At 33.1% G+C, this 24220-nt stretch overlaps 1 protein-coding gene across 1 annotated transcript in view; it reads left to right on the top strand.

The window, feature by feature from the left end:
• Positions 1-24220, top strand: part of LOC103082944 (tolloid-like protein 1) — a gene marked incomplete at its 5' end in the record, with an annotated part of 73724 nt that overhangs the window by 16793 nt on the left and 32711 nt on the right. The window contains 4 exon segments of the mRNA XM_082931048.1: positions 2190-2370; positions 11363-11488; positions 14049-14096; positions 14099-14179. Coding sequence (XP_082787174.1) covers positions 2190-2370; positions 11363-11488; positions 14049-14096; positions 14099-14179 — 436 coding nt within the window.

Below are 24220 nucleotides of genomic sequence, written 5' to 3'. Positions count from 1 at the left end.
CCTGCTGGCATTGGATGATATTTTAGACTGTCTCTGGGAGATTGAAAATTACCCCCCAGCATTTTCCTGATTTATTAATGTACTATGAAAATATTAGGGTAATGTCATATAGATTTTTCTAGAAAAAATACCAAAATTCACTTATTGAGTTATAACAAAATAACCTTTTTGGGAAAACCTGGTATATTTCACTTGTGGAAATGGGTATATTTTCATTATATAAGTAGTTTTTCATTATGAGTTTGCTTATAGTTCACAGATAAAGTGAGAAAGATAGAGAAGAAGAAAGAAATTTTTTTAACCTCAATAAAACATGTATTTAGTTGACACTATCTTCCCTTTGCCTTTATAGCTTACCATAGTAAACGTCCAGTTTTCTATCTGGTGATCACTTTTAAACAAATGAAATCATTTATTTGAGAATTCCTATGTGCTGGTACATATACACCAAATTCAAATGGAATGTCAGGCCTAGAGATGACAACTTTTAGAACTGTGTCTTGTGTGATCGGGCAACATTAAGTCCAGAGAAAATGTAATAAATGTTTGTTCTATTTCAGCTTTTCTACTTTCCTTTCTTTTCTCTAACTCCCACATCCTTTCTTCCAACAACTTTTTTTTCCTGGGTTTATTTTAAAATGAATGAGATCCAGAAGTATGATAAAATTCACTCAAAAATAATTTTGTCTTTGATGTATATCTGTTGAACACTCACAGAGAACTGAGAGAACAGAAATATAATGTATCTGTGCTCCTGGACAATAATTGTTGGTAATATTTGTAGGTTTCATACCGTAATTTTGTCTTTGTGTATGTATCTTTGCTTCTTCTTTTTTCCCCTCTCACTTATCCTTCTTTCTTTTAATCATTTTTTAAAAATTTTATTTGTAGTAGTCAAGGCACTTCTATGGTTTTGAGTTAAAAAGAAGTGCAGACTTTTGTGTTGCCTTAAAGGAAATTAAAATATGAAGTGTAATGCACTGATATTTCAGAGAATTATACAATTTTAGAGCTCATTTTGAGATCTTTACATCATGTAAGCTTTATGATGGAAAAGACTGCAATTTATATTTCTTACATAATTTATCCACATGAAACATCATTTTTCTTTAATAATTATCTTAAATTTGGGAAAATATTAAAATTAAGAATGTATTTTTATAGTAATCTTAGAACAGCTTTCATATGAGCAACACGTTTTGAAAATGGGAATCTCCCTGCCAGTTCTTCAATGTAATGTGAGCTTAGTATTGAATGGCTTCTACTTTCTCAGTTTCCCTAAAGCTGTTGGTTGTGGCAGAATGGCACTTTGATTCACTAATTGATAGATGTTCCTAAGAAGGATAAACGTTTATGTTTACGAGGAAGAAGGGTAGATGGTTTAAAATAAATGGGGCATTGTGTTTGAAAGCATTTTTCTCATGGTAGCAGTCTTTATTCATGGAAGGAGCCTTTACAAACACTGTAACATATCCTGGAATTCTTAAACTTATGATGAGGTTACTGTGTGGAATCCTATTAATAAAATTCTGTGCATTTTCATAGTTTAAAGTCTTGAATATTTAAAATAAAAGCATGAGCAAAATCTTGACTTATAGAATACTGGGTTAAGTTATAACTTCATTGTTTTATTCATTTTACTGATATCTAAAAGAAAAGTCAATATCAAACAACTTTAGCTTTGGTAACATTATCCCATCTTGTGTCAGAGCCCTCTCTAAATAAAAGTTGTGGTTGTAACAAAGTAGATAGAAAACTTATTTCATTTTTCCTAGCAACATTTTGCTTATTTATCACCTAATTAATATCACAAGAGCCAGTAATCTGAGTTGACATATTGCAAAGTACACATCATGCCCAGAGTTCAATCATATGCTTTGTTAAACAATTATTCATCGCAGTTTTCCTTAAGTCTGTATTTTTTGGAAAATATGTATGCTGTAAATACATATATACAAGCGTACATTTGTATATACATCTCTTGGGGCTATTCGGAGCAAAATTCTCTCATCTGTCTATCATGGCTTCTGTTTCATATTGGGACACTTTTCTTGATTTTTGTACCTGTTAAGTCCAGTTTGACTACCACAGGAGTAAAGAGGGAAAAACATAGTAAATTTTAAAAAAGTAAATGTCAATCATCTGATGCTCTCACATCTGGTGATTACAGTAACCATGTTTATTTCTAGGTTTGCAAATACAATTATGTGGAGATTTGGAGTGGTCTTTCTTCTGAGTCTAAATTGCATGGCAAATTTTGTGGTGCTGAAGTGCCTGAAGTGATCACATCTCAGTTCAACAATATGAGAATTGAATTCAAATCTGACAATACTGTATCCAAGAAGGGTTTCAAAGCACATTTCTTCTCAGGTATCAGTATTCTCATGCTACATGTGTATATTACAGATTTTAAAGGTGGATTGGCTTAAATTGTATGCTATCCATTCTTCCCAGTTTTCTGTAAATGAACTTGGAGATACATAGAATGCATGAACATTTATCCTAGTTTAATACTTTTTTAAAATTAGGATATTAATAAGAATGGCCCTGATGAAATGTACCTCTCAAACACTTAGATCTTACATAAATTCTAATCAAATATTTCAAAGGCTAGTAAAAATAACACAAAATTATTATGGTAATATTTTCACACAGTGACTTTTTAAGTAGATAGTGATAATGATACCAGACTTCCAAAAAGTGGCAGACTTTTTCAAAATTATCTTTGTCTTTGGAATATGTGGTCTCATTTTAGCAACATATATTTTATTCTTACTGCTTAGCAACATGTTTATTATTCCTTTTCTTACTATTATATATTCATTCTTTTTATTAAGTAGACATTAAAAATCATACTTTACCTCATCATTATAGAAATGATTGCAGTAAGAGACCTAGAAATATGGAAATTATAATTTTACTAAAAATAATATATTATTGGATACATTTAGCAGTTGACATGTCTACATTTGGAATTTAATGTTTAGTTGAACCAACTCACATTAAAAATTCCCTTTTAAAGAGCTGAAGTTTGATTAAAGGTCCCTAAATCTTAAGAAACTAGATAGAAACATCAGTGAAATGCCCTTATTTTCCCAATTTCAAAATTGTTCCTTTTAAAAATATTACTCTGAAACTTCAAAATTAGATAAAATTGTAATAAGCCTTGCTAGATATAGCAATCTATTCTGCCTGAAAGACTGACAAGCAGTGTAAAGCAACTGAATTCCAATTATGTTTTAATATCAGGTAATTTAGATTGAGTTAATTCAAAGTCTATTTATTCCAGTCCCCATGTATTTAAGATTAATGAGATTTACAGTGCCTGGGGTTTGTTTGGGGCTTTCAGTGTAATTGAAATTAATGGTTCACAAGTTCCATTGAGGTTCAAGTCATATAGGAAAGTACATTTAAAATACAATGGATCTTGGCTCCTTGTTCTCATTCCCTTCCTTCCCTCAGATATAATTGCCTTTTAAAAGTTCTTCTCAGATATAGAAAACAAACTAGTGGTTATCAGTAAGGAGAGGGAAGGGGGAGAGAGGCAAGATAAGGGGAGGAGATTAAGAGGTAAAAACTATTATGTATAAAATAAATAAGCTGCAAGGATGTAATGTACAGAGAATATAGCAAATATTTTATAATAACTTTAAATGGAGTATCTATAAAAATATTGAATCACAATGTTGTTTACTTGAAACTAATACAACATTGTAAATCAACTATACCTCAATATAAATAAATAAATAAATAATAAAAATTATTCTCAGGCATTCATTTAAGATTTGTTATTCAAAGTATCATTTTGATATACTATTTCAATGAAAGGAAGACTTCCTTAGACTTTACTATTCTATAAATATTATGCAGTTTACAAATTTTAGATGAACCAGTGTTTAGAGATAAGTCTTCTTATCTTAGAACCACCTAAATATTTATTTTAAAAACTAAAATTATAATTAGTTTATAAAACTAAAATTATTATTTATTTTAAAAACTAAAATTATAAACTAAAATTATTTATTTTAAAAACTAAAATTATAACTATTAATTATAATTTTATTATTATTAATAATATTTTTTATATTATTAATATTCAGGATCCTATACTTTAATCACTCATTTTATTTAATAAAACTTTTTTAAAAAGATGCATGCTACATATACTGGTGACAAAGTATAAGTAAATTTAAAGTTCCCCAGAGTATTTAAAATTCATTATCTGATATTTCTGTTCAGGCAAAACTTCCTAAATTCTAAAGACAGGTTGTTAGTCTCTGTCTTTAGGACAATAATATTGTTAAGTAAACTGAACAATGAAGTTCAGGGAAAATTAACCACAAACTCTCATGTTGTAGCTATCATTCTGAGAACATATTATGCAGGCATACATTATCTCTTTAATAATCAAAGTAAAACTGTAATATTCTAAGTGTTCAGTGTCACAAAGTATTTAACCCCAGTTCATCTTGGGTTCTGTTCTCTTAACCATAAGAGATGATCACATCCTTCACAAATAGCATTAGTTATGTGTTATGTTCAACATATCTGTGACCTAGAAAAAATAGATATACTTTTAACTTCTTTATTAGATTATTATTTTGTAAAGTCCAAGATAATTAAGTATAAACATTCAGTGTTTTCTTTTTGATTCATTGAAAAGTCTTGGCAGTTTGTCATATTCATATTTAAAATACTATAGTCCTGGATAAGTAATTAGGTCTATTTTACATTTAAATTCTTGGGAGTTTCTGCTAGTGGGGAAGATGTTTGCTCAGGAAAAGGGAAGATAAAAACATATTTGTTTTGTACAATAAAGAGATGGCAGTGTTACTTAATGTCCTGATTAGGATCATCTTACCAAAACATAATTTACAAAAGATCACCCATTATACTATATAGATTCTATTCACATTGAAAATATCATTTTAGAGTTCTAATAATGCTATAAGTGTAATTGTGTGTTAAAAGTCAAATAACTCATCGTATCTATTAGAAAGTAGGCATGTAAACCATGGGGATATTGTATTTCACAAACAAAATTGAAGGATTTTTTTATGTTAAAATTCACTCTTGGGGATTTGATAAAACACATTACTGCATTAATTGTGACAAATTCTTTAGAAATAAATTTAGCATAGGAATCAAGAATTATTACATTGACTAATCTGTTTGCTCAGAAATTCAGTTCTTGGGACTCTTTCATAAAGAAATATTTCAAAATCTGGAAGAAGGATTTTCAATATACTGTGATAGTGACAGAAATTTTAAACAACCTTCAAATGCACTGTGTGAGCTCTTTCATACCATAAGGATGGTTTAATGATTTCATGGTGTAAAAAGTTGTATATGATAAAATATTAATGGAAATCTAGATATAAAGCTTTATGTGCACTGTGCATACAGCTAAGCACGTGGGTGGGAACAGATCTGAACAATGCTATTTAAAAATCCCAAGAATGTTTGTGTTAAGGTGAAAAGATAGTGCAGTGTAGTTTCTCCACAATTCTTCTCAGTTTTCATCTGATTTAAATATAAAAATAACTTTAAAAGGAAAACACACATCATATTTCTACCTATCTTTTACCCCAAATATTTTCTAGATTTGAAAACATTATCTAATAGACTTTGATCTTTGAGAGTGAAATTTTTAAATCCATCTCTTTGTTAATTAGTTAATAAATATTAATACAAATTAATAATATTAATGCAAATGTTTTGAATTGAGTTAAAGCTTCTAATTTTTATTTTTATAGTTAATTTATAATATCTTATAGACAATTGAATAAATGTTTGCTGTATTGTGTATGTTAATCCAGAAACATTTGATGGAGACAAACTTTTTTTTTTTTAACATCTTTATTGAAGTATAATTGCTTTACAATGGTGTGTTAGTTTCTGCTGTATAACAAAGTGAATCAGCTATACATATACATATATCCCAATATCTCCTCCCTCTTGTGCCTCCCTCCCACCCTATCTGGAGACTTAATCTTAAGTGGTTCTGTTTATAACCAGTTTTCTAAAAAGTTTAGAAGTGATTATGAATTTATGAAAACATAATGAGAAATATACCATGTTTAGCTATTTTTTCAGCATACTTTTTCCCTGAAATATTATCAAGAAATTCAATTTAAAAAGAAACAATATTTATTATAAGTGATTTCATATATTTTGTAAAGGAAAGCTATTTAAAAATAACTTCTAGCTGTCTTGCAGCTAAGTGATACATCAAGGAAGAAAAAACACAAGGAAAATGTATTTAGATTTTTAATGAATATAATGAAATAAACGGTAGCATTATTTTAAAAACTACAATTATTTAATGAAATAATCATACTGAGATTTTACTTATTTTTGCACATAGCCTCTGATTTTAAATAAGCACTTTATAGACCTAAGAAATGGAATTGGAAGAATGACACTAAGAACTTATTAACAAAATAATTAATACAGATTTCTGTCACTTCCATGCACATCAAAGCAAGAAACCATCACATAAATTCTTATTTAATGTCTTAAATTAGTCATGAAAAATGCTGTAACTTGAAAATCTAGAAGTGATCGGTTTATACTGCAGAATATCCACAAGCTCCTCTATAAAAATTAGTGTCATATAGTTCTGATATTAAGGGTATGTTATAAAGCAATATAATGAAATAATATCAAAGTAAATAAGGAAATTACAACTATAAAAGTCAGACTATTTGAACATGATGTAAAATTACATGTCTATTAATTTTTTAATGTAATTCAGAATATAATGGCATAGGCATTTTCTAGAAGAGATCTGGTTCAACAATATAATACTGCTATTTTCTTGGAATGAATGAGGTTTGTTTTTAGATTAACAATAATTACTTTACTTTTATGACAGTAAAACCAAACTTAATTTTTTGTGGTGTTATATTTGAACACAAGTATAAAAATCTGCATAAGTATACATGATATAGTTTACTTATTTTAAGTGATTAAGCAAAATTAACTGTATTCTACTCAGAACAAAATTATTTTTCTTTAAATAGGTTAAACTTAAAGGAAATATTAGTAGGATTTTATTCATGTAAAAGCAGCAACATTTGGGAAACTGGACTTTTAATTTAATCACACTGTTCATTATTTGGGAATAATGTAACAAATAACTTCAGGCAGTGAGAGCTGTGCATAGACATTCCACCTTCTTTAGGCAACCTGGTAGTGGTGAAAAGACTCAATGATGACTTGAAGGATAACCTCATTAAATGGCAGTCCCCCTCACGGGTAACTTAATGGGAATGTGATCCTTTCCTGATGGACCCAGTGACCTGCACAGTAGCAGAAATGCAGTAAAACCCAGATTTCTTGATTCCCAGTTTATTTCTGTCTGTAACAAATATAGGAGTCAGATAAAATGATTTGTGTGATATTTCTACCTCTGTATTCAAGTGATTTCAACTGACCTGCTCCTCGTCTTATCTACCTTTCAGTGTTTATAGATATTTCTTTTCATTGTTCCTCCTGTACACCATTTCTTTCATGGAATGGTCATAGGTATTTTTAGAATAAATTCAACCTGATATTATTCTAACAAAACATTAAATATTAGTGTGATTAATTTCAAATAAAGCTCTCCTATGATTCTGAATCCTGTTCCAAGTTTCATGATAAATGATATTTAAATATTTGCATGTTTTAGAAAGAGCAAATTGTCTGTCGTTGCTCTCAGTAGAGCTTATCAGAGGTCTTTTGAAGGTGATTATTTTTCAACAGTTTTGTGTTGAAACCTGTGTGTGTCTTGTATGCGTGCACACATGCATGGGGTGTATGTTTGTATGCATGAATGTGTGTGATCTGTTTATTTTATATTTGAGCATTTATTGTAAATATATCTGCTCATGTGTTTCTGTTCTGGTGCGTGGACCCTTTACTTCTTTTTCCTACAGACAAGGAAGCTTTCTGCAAAGAGAAAAGTTTTATTTTTGAATCTTGCAAGAACTTAATACAGGTTGCCACTTCATTCCCATCCAGTATGTATTATTCATAGACTAATGGCCTCTGATAGTCTCAAGGATACTCTGCAGGCCTCTGATGGGAAAATGCCACTTCCTTTTTCCATAATAATGGACCTTTCCTTCATCTAGCATGAAGGAATGGAAATCAGATATGTCCATTCCAAAGAAGGAGGCTAATTTCCACCTGCAAAGATTAAATGTTTTGATTTCTACTCAATAAAATGTTTGTTTCTCTTACTAATAAAAACGATTTTTTAAATTCCTGCCTATAGTATGAAAATGTTAGAAAATTTCAAATGAATCATTGATAGAATTCTCAATTATTGAATTTGTTATGCAGACTTTCTGAGAAATTTTTAAAACTCTGCAACCTCCTTCCTTCTCTCTTTCTTTGGATTTTCATTTTTCAAAATATTAGTAGTTTGTGTCCTAAGAGGAGAAAAGGAAAGAAAGTGAAAACAGAATTATATTTGCTAATAGTTTTTTTTTTCCTCAAGTTTGATGACCTTTTATAATAAGTTCAGAATATATTTGGGGAACTCATCTTTTATGATATTAAGTTAAATAAATAGCTTTCTTTGTGTGATATTAAAAAGTCTGGATAATTCCAAGTATTCCGAGGTTTACTAAAATTTTGTCTTTTCATATTGACTATTTGGCATATGCCAGCACAATTTTAAATGCTACTTTGCTGGGGATGATGACTTTTATCTGCTGCTTTTAATTTCTATTTTGATTTGTCCAATTTTGAATTTTAAGCAAGCTTTAAATTAACCTGTACATATATTCTAGCAGTGTATTTGATAACTCAATTTTAACGTGACATCGCTTGTATTAAGAAATGTTTGATGCAGGGAAGAAGACAGGAAACATTTATCAGCTGGAACACTGAAAAATAATAGATACTTAGACAATATGACTATATAAAATCTTCATGCTCCTCCTCCTCTTCTTCCTCATTTTATTCTTCTTCCTCTAAAAATTATTTTTCCAGCACATTAGAAATAGGAAAAACTGGCTACAAAAAACTACTATTCAAATATGAATGGTTTCACTTTCAACTTTATTTCTCTTTACTTACCATTACCGCAAGTCAGATTATGTTCTATCAGATCTAAAGAAAATAACTCTCCTTACAAATATCACCTAGCAACATGAGATTTCCACTAAAATGAAGTTTAAATGTTAGAAATATTTTATGTTTTGGAACTGTTTTCATTATAAAATGACTGTAGGTTTTAAAATTCAGCAATACTAACTTGTGTTCTTTCTTTTAATATTTTTATATATCTCATGTATGGTAGTCTAAACAGATCCAAATAAAAGGATGACTCAGGCAGTCCCTGCCCTGATAGGTTTGTCACTGAGCAACCTGTTTACCAGTCAATTGCAAATGTGAACTAATTTTTTCTAAACTACTTTACTTACAATTCTTAGATTTCCAACCAACCCTCAAAAGTCTGGTTGACCTAGAGTACAACTAAAGTTCACTATATCAGGTTTTAAGTATACCAAGCAACATTAGATAAATATTTTTATAGGAAATATGTGTCTATTTCAGAGTAATTCTAGCACCAGAAATTTTTAAATTGGCTCTTTCCTTTTAACAATGATGAAGTGTATTTCTGCATCAACCCATGAAGAAGTATTTTTCCAAAGCATCTTAAGAGCACCTGGAAAGGTGTGTTAAAATAGTAAATTTAAATCATCTACTGCTTGACTGTCTGAATTAGGAAATGCAGGTAGCTGACAGCATGGTAGTAGGAAGTATGGTTCACCATTCACCCATTCTGCACAGGTCATTCACAACTTACCACATGTAATTTTCACTGTTGATACAATTAAGGTAATGGGACCTTCAAATTATGAATTTCTCTAAAATTAATTTTACAAGGCTAATTCTCTATTAATTTCTGATTTCTTATATATTTTGATGTTTGATGTTCTTTTAGAGATAAATTTTCTTTATTCTATGCTTTTTTTCTCCTCTGCTTAGCCTCCATAGTAAGTATTAAAAGTGTAATGGAAGTGTTAAGGATAGGTAGAGAACACATAAATTGCAGATATATTGATCCTGATATATTCTTTAGAACTTTGGGACTGCCTGTATGTATATGGAATATTCTTATATTGCCAATGCATGAATTGGCAATATTAGACATAGCATATATCTGCTATGTCGTGTTATCAGTCTACAAAATGGGAAAAAATAGTTGCATACATAAAAATTACTATCAGATCCTTGGATAAAAATGTTTTTCCTAAACCCATCTCCATAGGGGGAATATTGATTTGATTACAAAGGCAAAAATAACATTTGCTATTTGTGTGCCACCATGAGCTCACAAATTTTCACTAGAAAAATCAGTTCACAGTGTAAATTTTGAATTCAGCCTGACCTTTGATGTGACTGCCGTGCGTCCTCTTTGTTCTCTGTGTTATGGGAGTGGGGAAGGTCTGAGTGATGTGTCATCATATGTATGTGTCAGGAGCAGAGGCCAGTATTTACTTTAAAGGGCAAGCCAGTCATGGAATGACAGCTAAGCAACATAATATGGTGGCTGATGCCTCTCACTGAATTGACTGCCTGCTAATAATTTTTTCCCTGTAGTAAATTTGTTGTCTATTTCTTAAAGCTCATATTTCCTATTCTAACCTTTACTTCTAGCACACTAAAAGCCCTTTTACAGAATTACTTATTAATAAACTGGTCTGCTAGAGGAGATTAGTTTAAAATATATAAATTGTTTCTTTTTAAAGATAGTCTAATGATGCCTTATTCTGTCTTGAAATATTATAAAATATTCAGATTTATTGATGCTCAGCATAACTGCAAAGTTAATTTAAAAAATCAACTACAGTAATTATACTGAGTGATTTTTAAAAAACGATTACACACAAATGTTGGAAATGTGTTTAGCCTCTGCCTATACACCACAGTTAATATAGTGAAGGATTTCCCTCCACTTAAATGCCATTATTTGCATTTAATCAAACTACTCACAATTTTTAATTTATTTTAAAAATTGGCTATAAATGTTTAGGATTAGCTGGAAAAAGATTCTTTCATTTCCTTTGCCCTACTCAAAACTTCTCCAGCATAGGAATGAAAGAGGACTACATGTTGTTACCCTGGTGCAAATGATCTTGGAAACAATTCATGGCGCAAGGCTCCAAGCTAAACAAGGGGTGGGTAGGACTAAGACACTATAAATTTTTTGATTTTTTTGTTTGTTTGTTTTATGTTGGGAACATGGAAAGCTGTGACTTAGTTTACCCTTTGCAAGTGTTAACCACAACTAAATGACTCTCCTTTGATATCTTTTGTTTTTAAAGCTACTTACTAATCTATGGGGTTATCTCTTTGCTAGACAAAGATGAGTGCTCTAAGGATAATGGCAGGTGCCAACATGAGTGTGTCAACACAGTGGGAAGCTACATGTGTCAGTGCCGTAATGGATTTGTGCTGCATGAAAATAAACATGATTGCAAGGAAGGTATGAAAGAAGTGTTCTTTTTTTGACAACATCTAGAATTTCATGCAGTTTGGGTAAAGCAGTCCTTCCAGGTAGAGTTAATCATATCAATGAGTGATAAATGTTAACTGTTCAAATGTCAAAAATAAAAATACATGCAGTGTTCAAAGATCCAAGTCATACTATTGGAAACCTTGTATTACCTAAAAGTACTGCACTTCATATATGGTTGGAATTAGAATAACTTTGTATAACAGACACAGAAGCTGCCGTGATGCCATCTGGCAGCCAGAAAGGCACTACATTATCCCTCAGTCTTCACAGAACAGACCTTATAACTATCTCCATATTTAAACTTAACTTCTGCTAAATGTTTTACGTTTAGTTCAATTTCCCTCCCCAAAATATCTCATATATGTGCTACATGAGTGATGTCACTTTAAATACCAGGAGTATCAAATTCAAAAATGCCTACCAGAAGAAAGACATTTGAAAATACTGTGCCATTTAGAGTTTTAAGTCATGGTTTTACCCCCTCCCCAAGACACACACACACAGAAGCATCCTAGTGACTCAATATTAGCCTACCAGTTTTTGGTCCCAAATTCTTAGCATATTCCAAGATTTTATAAAGATAATTATCTTAATCTCCTGAGCCAATATGAGCTACATGGGAACAAGAAATAGTTATTCAGGTCTTATTTCTTCCTTTGTGGGTCTGCTGCTGAATTTTCCATTTAACTTGGATTTATTACTAAGGCAGGTTTCATAACTAGTCATTAGCACATGTAGAGTGGTGGGTGCCTGACTGGAACCACAGTTAGATAGCACTTCTTTGTATTCACATTCCAATAGTACAGAATACCCTGAATTGACCCTTGTTCCATTCAGTTCCATTCAAATATGGTCATATGTCACATTTTTTTCCTCTTTACTTCACAGAGTTAATGACATTGCCCAGAATCATATGCAAGTAGGATTTTTTTCTCTTTTTACTTTCATGTATGAGCATAAACCAATGAGATTGTGATATATGTAACTTGGTAAAGCATTCTGATAAATCAGTAGGCTGGGGAATAGGCCCAGTTATTTTGAAATATGAAAGGTAATTCAGAAAAAAAAAAAGAGCTTTTCAGAGTATGCATGTAGCCTGTGACTCACAGGTAGCAAATAAATTTAGATATCCAAAGTCTCTCTTCATTAGAGTAAATATTTTCAAGAAAGGACTTCTTTTTAAATGGAACTGTATCCAGGCACCCCTAATAAAGTTCATCTTTACTGTTAGTAAAGGGGCTGGATTTTCTTTCACCACTGCTATAGTACAGGTGCCTTATACAGTTTAGCAGTGAGCCTCTTGGCTTTGTCTTAAAAACTAAACTATTTGCCAGATCTGGGAGATTCCACACTTCATATGGCCAAGGCAAGGACAGGGATAATGGGATTTAGGAAACCTTGTCAAGACAGGATCCAGACTTTAAGACTACTGTCTTGCTGCATGACCCTATATTGTTTGAAAGGAGCTGAATTTCACCCTTTTTTTGTGTTCCTTGGTTAAGAATCCAAATCTCCCTATGGAAACTCGGCACAGTTAAAGCAAAGGTCTAGTCGGAGAGCATGTGCCAACAGCACAGTAAAGTCAGTCATTTTATCCTTACTGTGCAGCCCTGTAGTGCAACAAGTGTTTTTTCCATATAGTAAAGTATTTCCCCAGAGATTTCTTGGAAAATTTCACAGAATTAATTGTATTTTAGAATGGGTTACACAATACATAACAAATAATTTCCAGCCTAAGCCAGGATGTGCAGGGTGACACTTCTTAAATTATATAGATAGAATACAGTCTGAGGATATTACATGTTTTTGAAGTTTGAAATTAACAATATTGGATGGTCGCCTCCAAGATGAAGTTTTTTAAATTGTAAGACCTAAAATAAATTTCATGTTAATTGAATGACATTTTTTTAAATTAATTCAGAAGCTAGTAGCTGTTTACATATTTTTCCCCTTAGTGCTTCATTTCACTGTGATGAAATGACAGATAATTTACTTAAGCAGCTAAAATTATGGTTTAAGTATTCAAGTGTATACTTTAACAAAGAGAGAGAGAAAATGTAAAGACATGTTTCATAAAGTGGCTTAGTGATACTAGTTAGCTATAAATGATGTTTCTGTTAATAGGAAAAAAATAACTGAAAACGACATAGTCATTTTTGTTGTGGCATTGCACTAAATATTTTGCACATACCAAGAGTTGATATCTTTGATTGTCAATAATGTTGCTCTGTTAAAATCTAAACTTACAGATCCAGCAGTTAAAAAGAGTTCATTTTCTTGTAGACATTTATCTAATTCATTGTAAACACAATTTCATGTGAACCCCCCCCCAAAAACATTTTCTGATTATGATAATGATTATGCAACAGGTTTACCAAAGCAGATGAATATGATACTGGATACTAGAGTGAGGATCAGTTATTGAGGAAAATCTTTCATCAGGATAGTGTGTAAACAGGCTACTTCCTTGCTGGCCCAATTCTGGGCTAGACTTCCACACTAATTGATTTTATCATTATTGGCACAGCTGAGTGTGAACAGAAGATTCACAGTCCAAGTGCCTTTATCACTAGTCCAACTGGCCAGACAAGTACCCAATCAGGAAAGAATGCACATGGGAAATCAGTGCAACTCCTGGTCATCGAATCAAATTAGTAAGTAAGCATGTTGTTCTTTTTTCTGTTAAGCTGCCTGCCCGTGTCTTGCACAGCTAGTGCATGGAAATAAAATAAATAAAATGAATGTTTATTTAATTGAATTGAATTAGTAGGCAGATGGGAAAGGCTTTCTTTCTTATGTTTTCCTACTAACACTAAATAAATTCCTGATTTCCTAGATCAAGGTGATAGTAATGGTAGCCATGTAGTTCTTGTACAGTCTTCTTATCCTGGATGGGATGCTTTAAAATGCATTACCAAAATTACTACAAAACAATATGTTCTACTTCCTAATATGTTATTGAAATAATGTTTCCAAATGGAGATATAAATGAACAAAAATATCAGAAATTCAGCAAGCAAGCAATAAGTATTCACTTCAGTGTAGCATAGTAAATTCTATCAGTTGTGTCAATTCTATATGACTCATATACAAAGCATATGTATTTTTATAATAAAACTAATTTTGTCTTATTGTTTATGGAATATTATTTTTGCATAATGTAGTTGCCCTCTTTAGATAAGTACCATTATCATTAGACTTCTTCCAAATTCAAATATGAATGTAATATATGTCCTCTCTCCTGTATTCTATGAATCTTGCATTCTGTCCTGATCATCTGACAGTACATCTTAAATTTCATTATAGGCTACAGAATACTTAAAGAGTATAATTTAAAGAAATAGAATCATAGGAATATAGAAATTTTAACAATTTTCTGAAATATGCTGTTGTCAAAAGCAGGAAGGAATGCCAACTAGCAAAGTTCAGGACAGTCTAACAAGAACCATAACAAAGGACAAGAAATTGTCTTGAGAATGAGGCTACCAGTCCACTGTAGCTTACTGGACCAGTCCAGTTAATTTTGAAAGTCTGTTTGAACCCTTTCCTTCAGTGGGTTTTTTTGGCCAATAAAGACATCTTATTCATATGCAACATAATAATAATGTTATTAGAGACTGTCACTGAGATATTCATATTCTTATTATGGAGTTCCTTCCAATCACCGTATTTGTAAGATATCAGTATATGACTTTTTGAAAAGAGACATCAATTCATTTCAGCCACTCTGGAAGGATGCTAGGTGCTAAGATAACAGCACTGTAGGATTTGATTGCTTTCCAGTCCTGTTGAAGACCCTGACTGAGATGATCACTCTCTGAAGCTTATGGGCTGAGATGCAAAGGCTGCATTCTTTTCAGCAGTGCAATAGCTAAGGCAGTTGGGAAAATGGATTTTCCTGAAGACTTCTTTTTGTGTGTGTACATCCAAGTTTCATCTGGTATCATATTCCTTCTCCCTGAAGAATTTCTTTTTATATTGTGTGGAGTAATTCTGCACAGAGTATGTCTTTTATACCCAAAGATATTTTCATTGGGTATAAAATTCTAAGATAGCAATTTTGTTTTCTCAGCTGCACTTTAAATACCTGACTCCACTATTTTCTGTCCTTCATGGTTTTTAATGTCTGTGGTAAATCTTAATTTTATTCCTGTGGAAATAATGATTATTTTTTCTGATGGCTGCCTTCAACAATTTTTTTATCAGCACTTTAAATGTAATGTATCTGGGAGTGTGTGTGTGTGTGTGTGTGTGTGTGTGTGTGTGTGTGTCCGTATGCCTGTTTAGTAATTTATCCTTCTGAGAAATCTCTGAATTTCTTGCATCTATGTTGTGATGACTGCCATGAATTTTTGAAAACTCTTGACCATTATTTCTTGACAAAATCCTCCTGCATTATTGTCTCTCTTCTTCTGGGATTCAAATTACACATATGTGAGATTGTTTCATATTATCCCATAACTCTTGAATTCTGTTATTTTTTTGCCACTCTTTTTGTTTTTAAGCTTGGGTTGTTTCTATGGACCGATCTTCAAGTTCAATGATTGTCTATTCAGTTGTCTTAAGTCTACTTATGAGTTTGACAGAGGTATTCTTTATCTCCCTTATCATGTTTTTTTATTTCTTGAATTTCCATTTGATTTTTTAGTAGAGTTCATGTGTATTAGTCTGCTTAGGTGGCCATAACAAAATACCACAAACTGAGTGTCTAAAACAACAAAAATGTATTTTCTCACAGATCTGGAGGCTAGATGTTCAAGATCAAGGGGCTGTGGGGACTGGTGTCTCATGAGGCCTCTTTTCGTGACTTGTAGATGGCTACTTTATTGCTGTGTCCTCACTTGGCCTTTCCTCTGTGTGTACATATGGAGAGAGACAGAGAAAGAGAGTGCAAGCTCTGGTGTCTCTTCATCTTCTTATAAGGACATTAGCCCTGTGGGATCTGGCCTCACCCTTATGAACTCATTTAACCTTGGTTACCTCCCTAAAGGACCTGTCTCCTAATGCAGTCACATTGGGTTTAGGGCTTCAAGGCATGTGTTTGGCCAGGATGCACAATTCAATTCATAACACCATCTCTGCTGAAATTTCTCATTTGATAGATTAAACATAGGGGTCATGTTTGAGTCTGCTCTGTTGATTATTTTCTCTCGTAACACTGTGCTTTTCTTCTTGCCTTTTTGTGTGTCATGTAATTTTTGATTAAACATAAGACATTTTGTGTTTAAGAGTAGAGACTTTATGTCTGGAAATGGTTACATCTCTTCTGTTAGGCTGTTAGTGAATGTGTGTATATGGGAAGGGATGTTGTTGAGTGAATATAGTCAGTAATTAGCTGAGTTTGGGTTGTCTTGTTCCTATGATTACCTTCAGTGAACCATTGGCTTTAATTCCTTTCCCTTAGATTGAAGGCTGGAATTTCAGATGCATTTTCTCAATGTTTCTCCTTTACCTTTAGCTTGTGCTTTCATCTCTATCACAAATTGTATCCCTCTTCACACTTTTTTCCCTCAACCAGTGATAGACTGCAGTTACACACTGCTTGGTGCTTGGTAGCCTGGTGGTGAGGACAAGGGGTTCTCTACTTTAGACAGGATCTGTTTCTAGGTCTTAGAAATAGCCTTTCTCAGTGGTCCTGCCTCTTCTCTTCCTGGCAGCCAAACTCCATCTATCTCTGGTTGGTCTTCTATGGGAGAGTTTCTTTTCCCTCTCCCAGTAGTAGCAGGTCTCTGATATTATTGGTGTAGGCTCCTGAGTCCAAGACTTCCCCAGGGTTGGAAGTGTTATTTGTTTGTTTGTTTGTTTAAGCTTTTCTGTTGCTACAGTGAGTCTGCATGTTTGCCCTGGTGGTGACAGGTTTTCTGCTCCTCCCCCAGAGGCTTATTTTCTTTTCCAGAGAAAGGTTGCAACAGGACTTCATGCTTTTCTCCCAGCAGTGACCACTTCCCCCTCCAAGCCTGCAATACCAAGAAAGGTACTTGCAACGCCTACTCTTCCCACAGTCTTTCTCATGAGCAGGAGATTGAAGTCCATGGAGAAGAGCCTGCAAGTGGGTGCAAACTCCTGTGTCTACAGCTCCTAGAGTGCTATACTCTAGTCCACAGCTGACCTTTACAATACATTACAGTTGTAGCTGAATGCATCTAACCTGGTTATATGGCACCCAGCATCTCTTCTAGCTGTAGTCTGTCACTGGTGACATGCTCGTGTCTCATCTCTCCTTGGCAGGGGCTGAGAGTCAGTGGATTTGATACTACTTGGTTGACTAGTGACATTGGCTCTTTGATGTGTTCATCAAAGCTGTGATTTTTTTACTTTACATAGGTTTTCTTGCTAGGGTAGAAGGAACACTAGTCCCAGCTTTCTATATCCAAGGGGAAATAGAACCTCTAATATACCTTAACTTGAAAAAATGTCAATAATTTATTTTTTCTCAATTATATACCTTTCAGCTTATTGAGCATCCCTTTCAACTCTAGGAGAGTCTGCTTCTTTACAAATTACAGGCAAATATTCCACTTGAAGATCAGGAGAGTCTGTTCAACAATGGTCCTACATTCTAGTATCCTAAGAAGATAATTTTTAGAAGGAAAGGAGCTTTAATGCAACTATTGATCTTTAAGTATTTGACTTTGTGATCTTTGTAGAAGTAGTTACAGTCTAAGCCAGAATCTTAACAGGCATCAGAATTAACCTGGAAGACTTGTTAAAACTCATTTTTGCCACTCCAAGGTTTCTGAATCAGAGCATAATATTGATTCCACTCTCTTATTTCATTAATCATGTTTATATAAAACCAGACTCACAATATCACTCTAACAATCAGGATCAGTAGAAAGTGTGTTGTAACAGATTAGCTACCAACTTCAAGTGATATTTTAGTTCTATACTTTTTAACTCTTACCATTTTGACATTATTGTTGCTTACGTTTACTATTTTTGTCTCCCTGCTTGTAATACAACTGTTAATGAATCTTAACTACTTTAAAACTGAAACCACTATCTGTTACGGATCTCAGCCAATAGACATTTTGCCAGCACTGTTTGTAATATTCAAACCATTCAATTACCTACCTATATGTTTTGACATTTATTATACAGGAGATTTGATCAAGAAGATATATTGTTTAAAATAAATGCATTTTTTTTGGTTTCTTTAGGATCCTTAATTTTCATGGAGGAACTTGAACCCAAACTAAATTTGGAAAATAGATTCCAAGGAAAGTTGGAAAATTCTGAAATCTGTTAATCCTATTAGGTCAAGAGCTGCTGATAGATACTCAGTTCTAAGCTAGTTTCTTTATAGGCCAAGGCAAAAAGGAAAAGGCAAAGAAAATATTTGGTGTCCCTGTGTGCGCCATGGAGCTTTCTTTACAACTCATATTTACTGCTCTTACCTTAGGCTGTGTGGAAAAATAAGAAAACATTTCTAAATATTTTACCTATTCATACAGCAGCAAAGAAAAGGAAATTGTCCCTGAAGACAATTCCATGACGTATTTTTTTAAAACACCTTGTTTATGAATTTTGAGAGTCTTACTGTTCTTTCTAATCCAGATATTCTTTTAACTTAACATAGAGTTGTATTGAGTGACGTGCAAGTAATGGCTTATGGGTATAAGCAAGCCTCTTTCACTGCATCTGAGATAACCATTATTTTAGTTAATTTGGTTTATTTGTAAGACTACAAATGAATATTATTTAGGTTACTTAGATAATCTTGCCATTTGGAATATGAGAGGAATTACAATAAAATTCAGTGCCCTTTGTGAGATACAAGCATTCTTGTGCATAGTATTTATTTACCATAGTGTGGTTATCTATATCTAGTGTACAATAATTATGTGTAAGGACTGAACTATCAGTAGTAGTAGTTTATTACTGATTTATGGAAATTTAAGACTTCTGGCATTAATATGCAATTATTACCCTTTATGCACTGTTCTAGTTATCTATTGCTTCATAATAAGCTAACCCAAATCTTCATGACTTAAAACAAGAACCATTTTATAATATGCCATGGTTTTGTGGGGAAGAGGTCATGATTTGAGTAATGCTTTGCTGGCAATTCTTCAGTTGCCCATGGCGTTGATTGAGGTCAGTAGGTGATATTCACCTGGGGCATGGTCTGGTTGGAGGGTCAAGTTGGCTTTAATTTTATGTCTGTCACCTTGGTAGGGAGGGCTAGAAGGCTGACTTAGCTGGGAAAACCAGAGCACCTACACATGACCATTCTAGCATGGTGGTCTCAGGGGAACCATACCCTTTACATGGAAGTTCTGGATCCCCAAAAAGAGTGTTCCAAGAGGCCCAGGGGAATACCTAAGTAGCTCCTGAACATTACCTCTATGCATTCTATGGTAAAGCAAATCAAAAAAAGCTAACCAGTATTGAAGGGGAAGAATATTAGACTTCATGACTCAATGGGAGAAGTAGCAAAGAATGTGTAGCCATCTTTAATCCCACACATGCATTTAAGTGTATGAGACAGCATATATTTGGGTAAGTAAAGATGACACAAATGAGTTACTGCCTATACTCTCCTGAGTAGTTTTCTCTAGGCAAAGTCCAGAATGTGCAGTCAGAATACTGTTAGGTTGTAGTATACCACCTAGTATACAAACAGGAAATATTTAAAGGTAATTTTTTTCTAATTCAATACTAAATTATATCCAGTAATATAAAATAGCAATTTGAATAAAATAATAACATAAATTATATCTATACATAATGAACATACTCATCAATTTTTGTCTTTAAGTCATGAATTCCCTATTACAAAGCAAAATATGAAAATCAAGTAGAATTGTGTGTATGAGTCAATATAGTGGTTCTTGAGGATTTTTTGTACTCTTGTATATACCTTCTCTTATCTTTATAAGACCCTGGAATATTACCTTCATATAAATGTAGTAAGCTAGGGAGCTGGGATCCAGAGACCCTGGGAGTGTCATTTTTAAAAATTCTAAAATAGCCACTCTCTCATATGAAATTCTACAAATAAAAATATGAATGTTCTTAAGTTTTCCATTTCTTGAAAATACTCTCCAAATTGTAAAATGTAGCTTGGGCACATTTGTATCTCTTAAAACTGTACTTAGGCTAAGACTGTGTGTATAGTTCCCAATGGTTTCAAAGTGGTATCTTGTATATTACCTGAAGTTGATGTCATATATGACAGTTATAGATAAGGAAGCAGTCCCAGGCATTTAGATGACTTGGAAAGTTTATAAAGGTAGTAGGAGTCTAACTACCTTCAAGCCCAAGCATTCTGTCTCTACAGAAAAATCTTATTTTTCCTTATAGCATCCTGCATCAGAGAAGAAAGAGATCCATAATTGCTGTGTACACTTATGCAATAATTTAAATGGAAAATAATCATATTTCCTAATATGATTAGGAAAATTTGTTAGAATAACATCCTAACAAAAGTAAAATGATTAAATAAATGATTAACCAGATACACAGCAGAGACTTCTGTCTAGATCCTAGCATTTCTACTTACTAGTTGTGTTATCTTGGGAAGATACTTATCATTTTAAAACCTTGATTTCTTCATCTGGAAATTGAAGCTGCTGTTTACGAATTTTGTGTGTATACAAAATGAACTTGTATACAACATATTTGGCACAGTGCTTTATTAAGTGCCAATAAATGCTGCTGTATGATATCATAATAATCGTAATTATGATAATTAAAATTTTTTTATTTTTATTGAAAATTCAACCATGATCAAGTTTTTGTGTAGCCTTATCAATTTGAAATTCAATCCTTAGTGATCCACTGATTGTTTAGTAGCATATTGTTTAGCCTCCATGTGTTTGTGTTTTTGTAGTTTTTTTCTTATAATTGGTTTCTAGTCTCAAAGTGTTGTGATCTGAAAACATGCTTGATATGATTTCAGTTTTCTTAAATTTACTGAGACTTGTTTTGTAGGCTAGCATGTGACCTATCCTGGAGAATGTTCCATCTGCACTTGAAAAGAATGTGTTCTGTGGCTTTCAGATGGAGTGTTCTCTACATAACTATTAAGTCCATCTGCTCTAATGGGTCATTTAAGGCCAGCGTTTCCAGATTCATTTTCTGTCTGGATGATCTGTCCGGATGATCTGTCCATTGATGTAAGTGAGGTGTTAAAGTCCCCTACTGTTATTGGGTTACTGTCAATTTCTCCCTTTATGTCTGTTCATATTTGCTTTATATATTCAATATTTAGGTGCTCCTATGCTGGGTGCCTATATGTTCACAATTGTTATATCTTCTTCTTGGATTGATCCCTTCATGATTATGTAGTGTCTTTGTCTCTTGTAACAGTCTTTATCTTAAAGTCTATTTTTTCTGCTATAAGTATTGCTACTCTGGCTTTCTTTTGATTTCCATTTGCATGGAATACTTTTTTCCATCCCCTCACTTTCTTTGTGTGCCTATTTTTTTTTTTTTGGCCATGCCACATGACTCTCAGGATCTTAATTCTCTGACCCACACCCCCTTCAGTGGAAGCACAGAGTCCTAGCCAGTGGACCACCAGGGAATTCTCAGTCTATGTGTGTCTTTAGATCTGAAGTTAGTCTCCTGTAGGCAGCAAATATATGGGTCCTGTTTTGGTATCCATTCAGCGACTCTGTGTCTTTTGGCTGGAGCAATTAGTCCATTTACATTTAAGGTAATTATTGATATGCATCTTTTGTTGCCACTTTGTTAATGGTTTGGGGGTTGTTTTTGTAGTTCTTTTTTTTTCTTCTTCTTTCTTCCCTTCTCTTTTCATTCGATGACTGTGTTTAGTATTATGTTTTTAAAGTCCTTTTCCTTTTTTTGTGTGCATATCTATTATAGACTTTTGGTTTGCAGTTACCACAGGTTTTTTTTTTATAGCAGTCTATGTATATATGTGATTGTTTTAATTTGCTGATCTCTTAATTTCAAATGCATTTTAAAATCCCTGCATTTATACTCTCCTCCCATAATGATTACTGTTTTGGGTATCATATTTTACATCTAATTCTTTTGTGTATCCCTTAACTGCTTGCTCTGAATACAGGTGATTTTACTAGTTTTGTCTTTTAACCTCCTTACTAGCTTGTATGTGTATGATTTCCTACCTTTGCTGTATGTTTGCCTTTACTGGTGAACTTTTTCATTTTGTAATTTTCTTGTTTCTAATTATGGCCTTTTCTTTTTTGCCTAGACATGTTCCTTTAACATTTGTTGTAAAGCTGGTTTGGTGGTGCTGAATTCTTTTAGCTTTTGCTTGTCTATAAAGTTTTTGATTTCTCCATCAAATCTGAACAGGAACCTTGCTGGGTAGAGAATTCTTGGGTGGAAATTTTTCTCTTTCATCACTTTAAATATACTGTGCCACTCCCTTCTGGCCTGCAGAGTTTCTGCTGAAAAAATTAGCTGATAGTCCTATGGGAGTTCCCTTGTATGTTATTTGTTGTTTTTCCCTTTCTACTTTTAATATTCTCTCTTTATCTTTTTGTCATTTTTTTAACATCTTTATTGGAGTATAATTTCTTCACAATGGTGTGTTAGTTTCTGCTTTATAACAAAGCAAATCAGTTATACATATACATATGTTCCCATATTTCTTCCCTCTTGTGCCTCCCTCCCTCCCACCCTCCCTATCCCACCCCTGTAGGTGGTCACAAACCACCAAGCTGATCTCCCTGTGCTATGTGACTGCTTCCCACTGGCTATCTATTTTACGTTTGGTAGTGTATATATGTCCATGCCACTCTCTCACTTTATCCAAGGTTACCCTTCCCCCTCCCCATATCCTGAAGTCCATTCTCTAGTAGGTCTGTGTCTTCATTCCCGTCTTACCCCTAGTTTCTTCATGACCTTTTTTTTTTCTTACATTCCATACAAATGTGTTAGCATACAGTATTTGTCTTTCTCTTTCTGACTTACTTCACTCTGTATGACAGACTCTAGGTCCATCCACTTCACTACAAATAACTCAATTTCGTTTCTTTTTATGGCTGAGTGATATTCCATTGTGTATATGTGCCACATTTTCTATATTCATTCATCTGTTGATGGACACTTAGTTTGCTTCCATGTCCTGGCTATTGTAAATAGAGCTGAAATGAACATTGTGGTACATGACTCTTTTTAAATTATGGTTTTCTCAGGGTATATGCCCAGTAGTGAGATTGTTGGGTCGTATGGTAGTTCTACTTTTAGTTTCTTAAGGAACGTCCATACTGTTCTCCATAGTTCTCTATGCTCCATAGTTCTCTATGTTCTCTCTATATCAATGTACATTCACACCAACATAGCAAGAGTGTTCCCTTTTCTCCACACCCTCTCCAGCATTTATTGTTTCTAGACTTTTCGATAATGGCCATTCTGACCGGTGTGAGATGATATCTCATTGTAGTTTTGATTTGCATTTCTATAATGATGAATAATGTTGAGTATTCTTTCATGTGTTTGTTGGTAATCTGTATATCTTCTTTTGAGAAACGACTATTTAGGTATTGTGCCCGTTTTTGGATTCGGTTGTTGGCTTTTTGTTATTGAGATGCATGAGCTGCTTGTAAATTTTGGAGATTAATCCTTTGTCAGTTGCTTCATTTTCAAATATTTCTGCCCATTCTGAGGGTTGTCTTTTGGTCTTGTATATGGTTTCCTTTGATGTGCAAAAACTTTGAAGTTTCATTAGGTCCCATTTGTTTATTTTTGTTTTTATTTCCA

This window comes from Lipotes vexillifer, unplaced genomic scaffold, assembly GCF_000442215.2.
Source record: "Lipotes vexillifer unplaced genomic scaffold, Lipotes_vexillifer_v1.1 scaffold2228, whole genome shotgun sequence".
In the NCBI taxonomy this organism is placed as follows: Eukaryota; Metazoa; Chordata; class Mammalia; order Artiodactyla; family Lipotidae; genus Lipotes; species Lipotes vexillifer.
The sequence above is the reverse complement of the archived record's forward strand: the minus strand, read 5'-3'. Positions and strand labels throughout refer to the sequence as shown.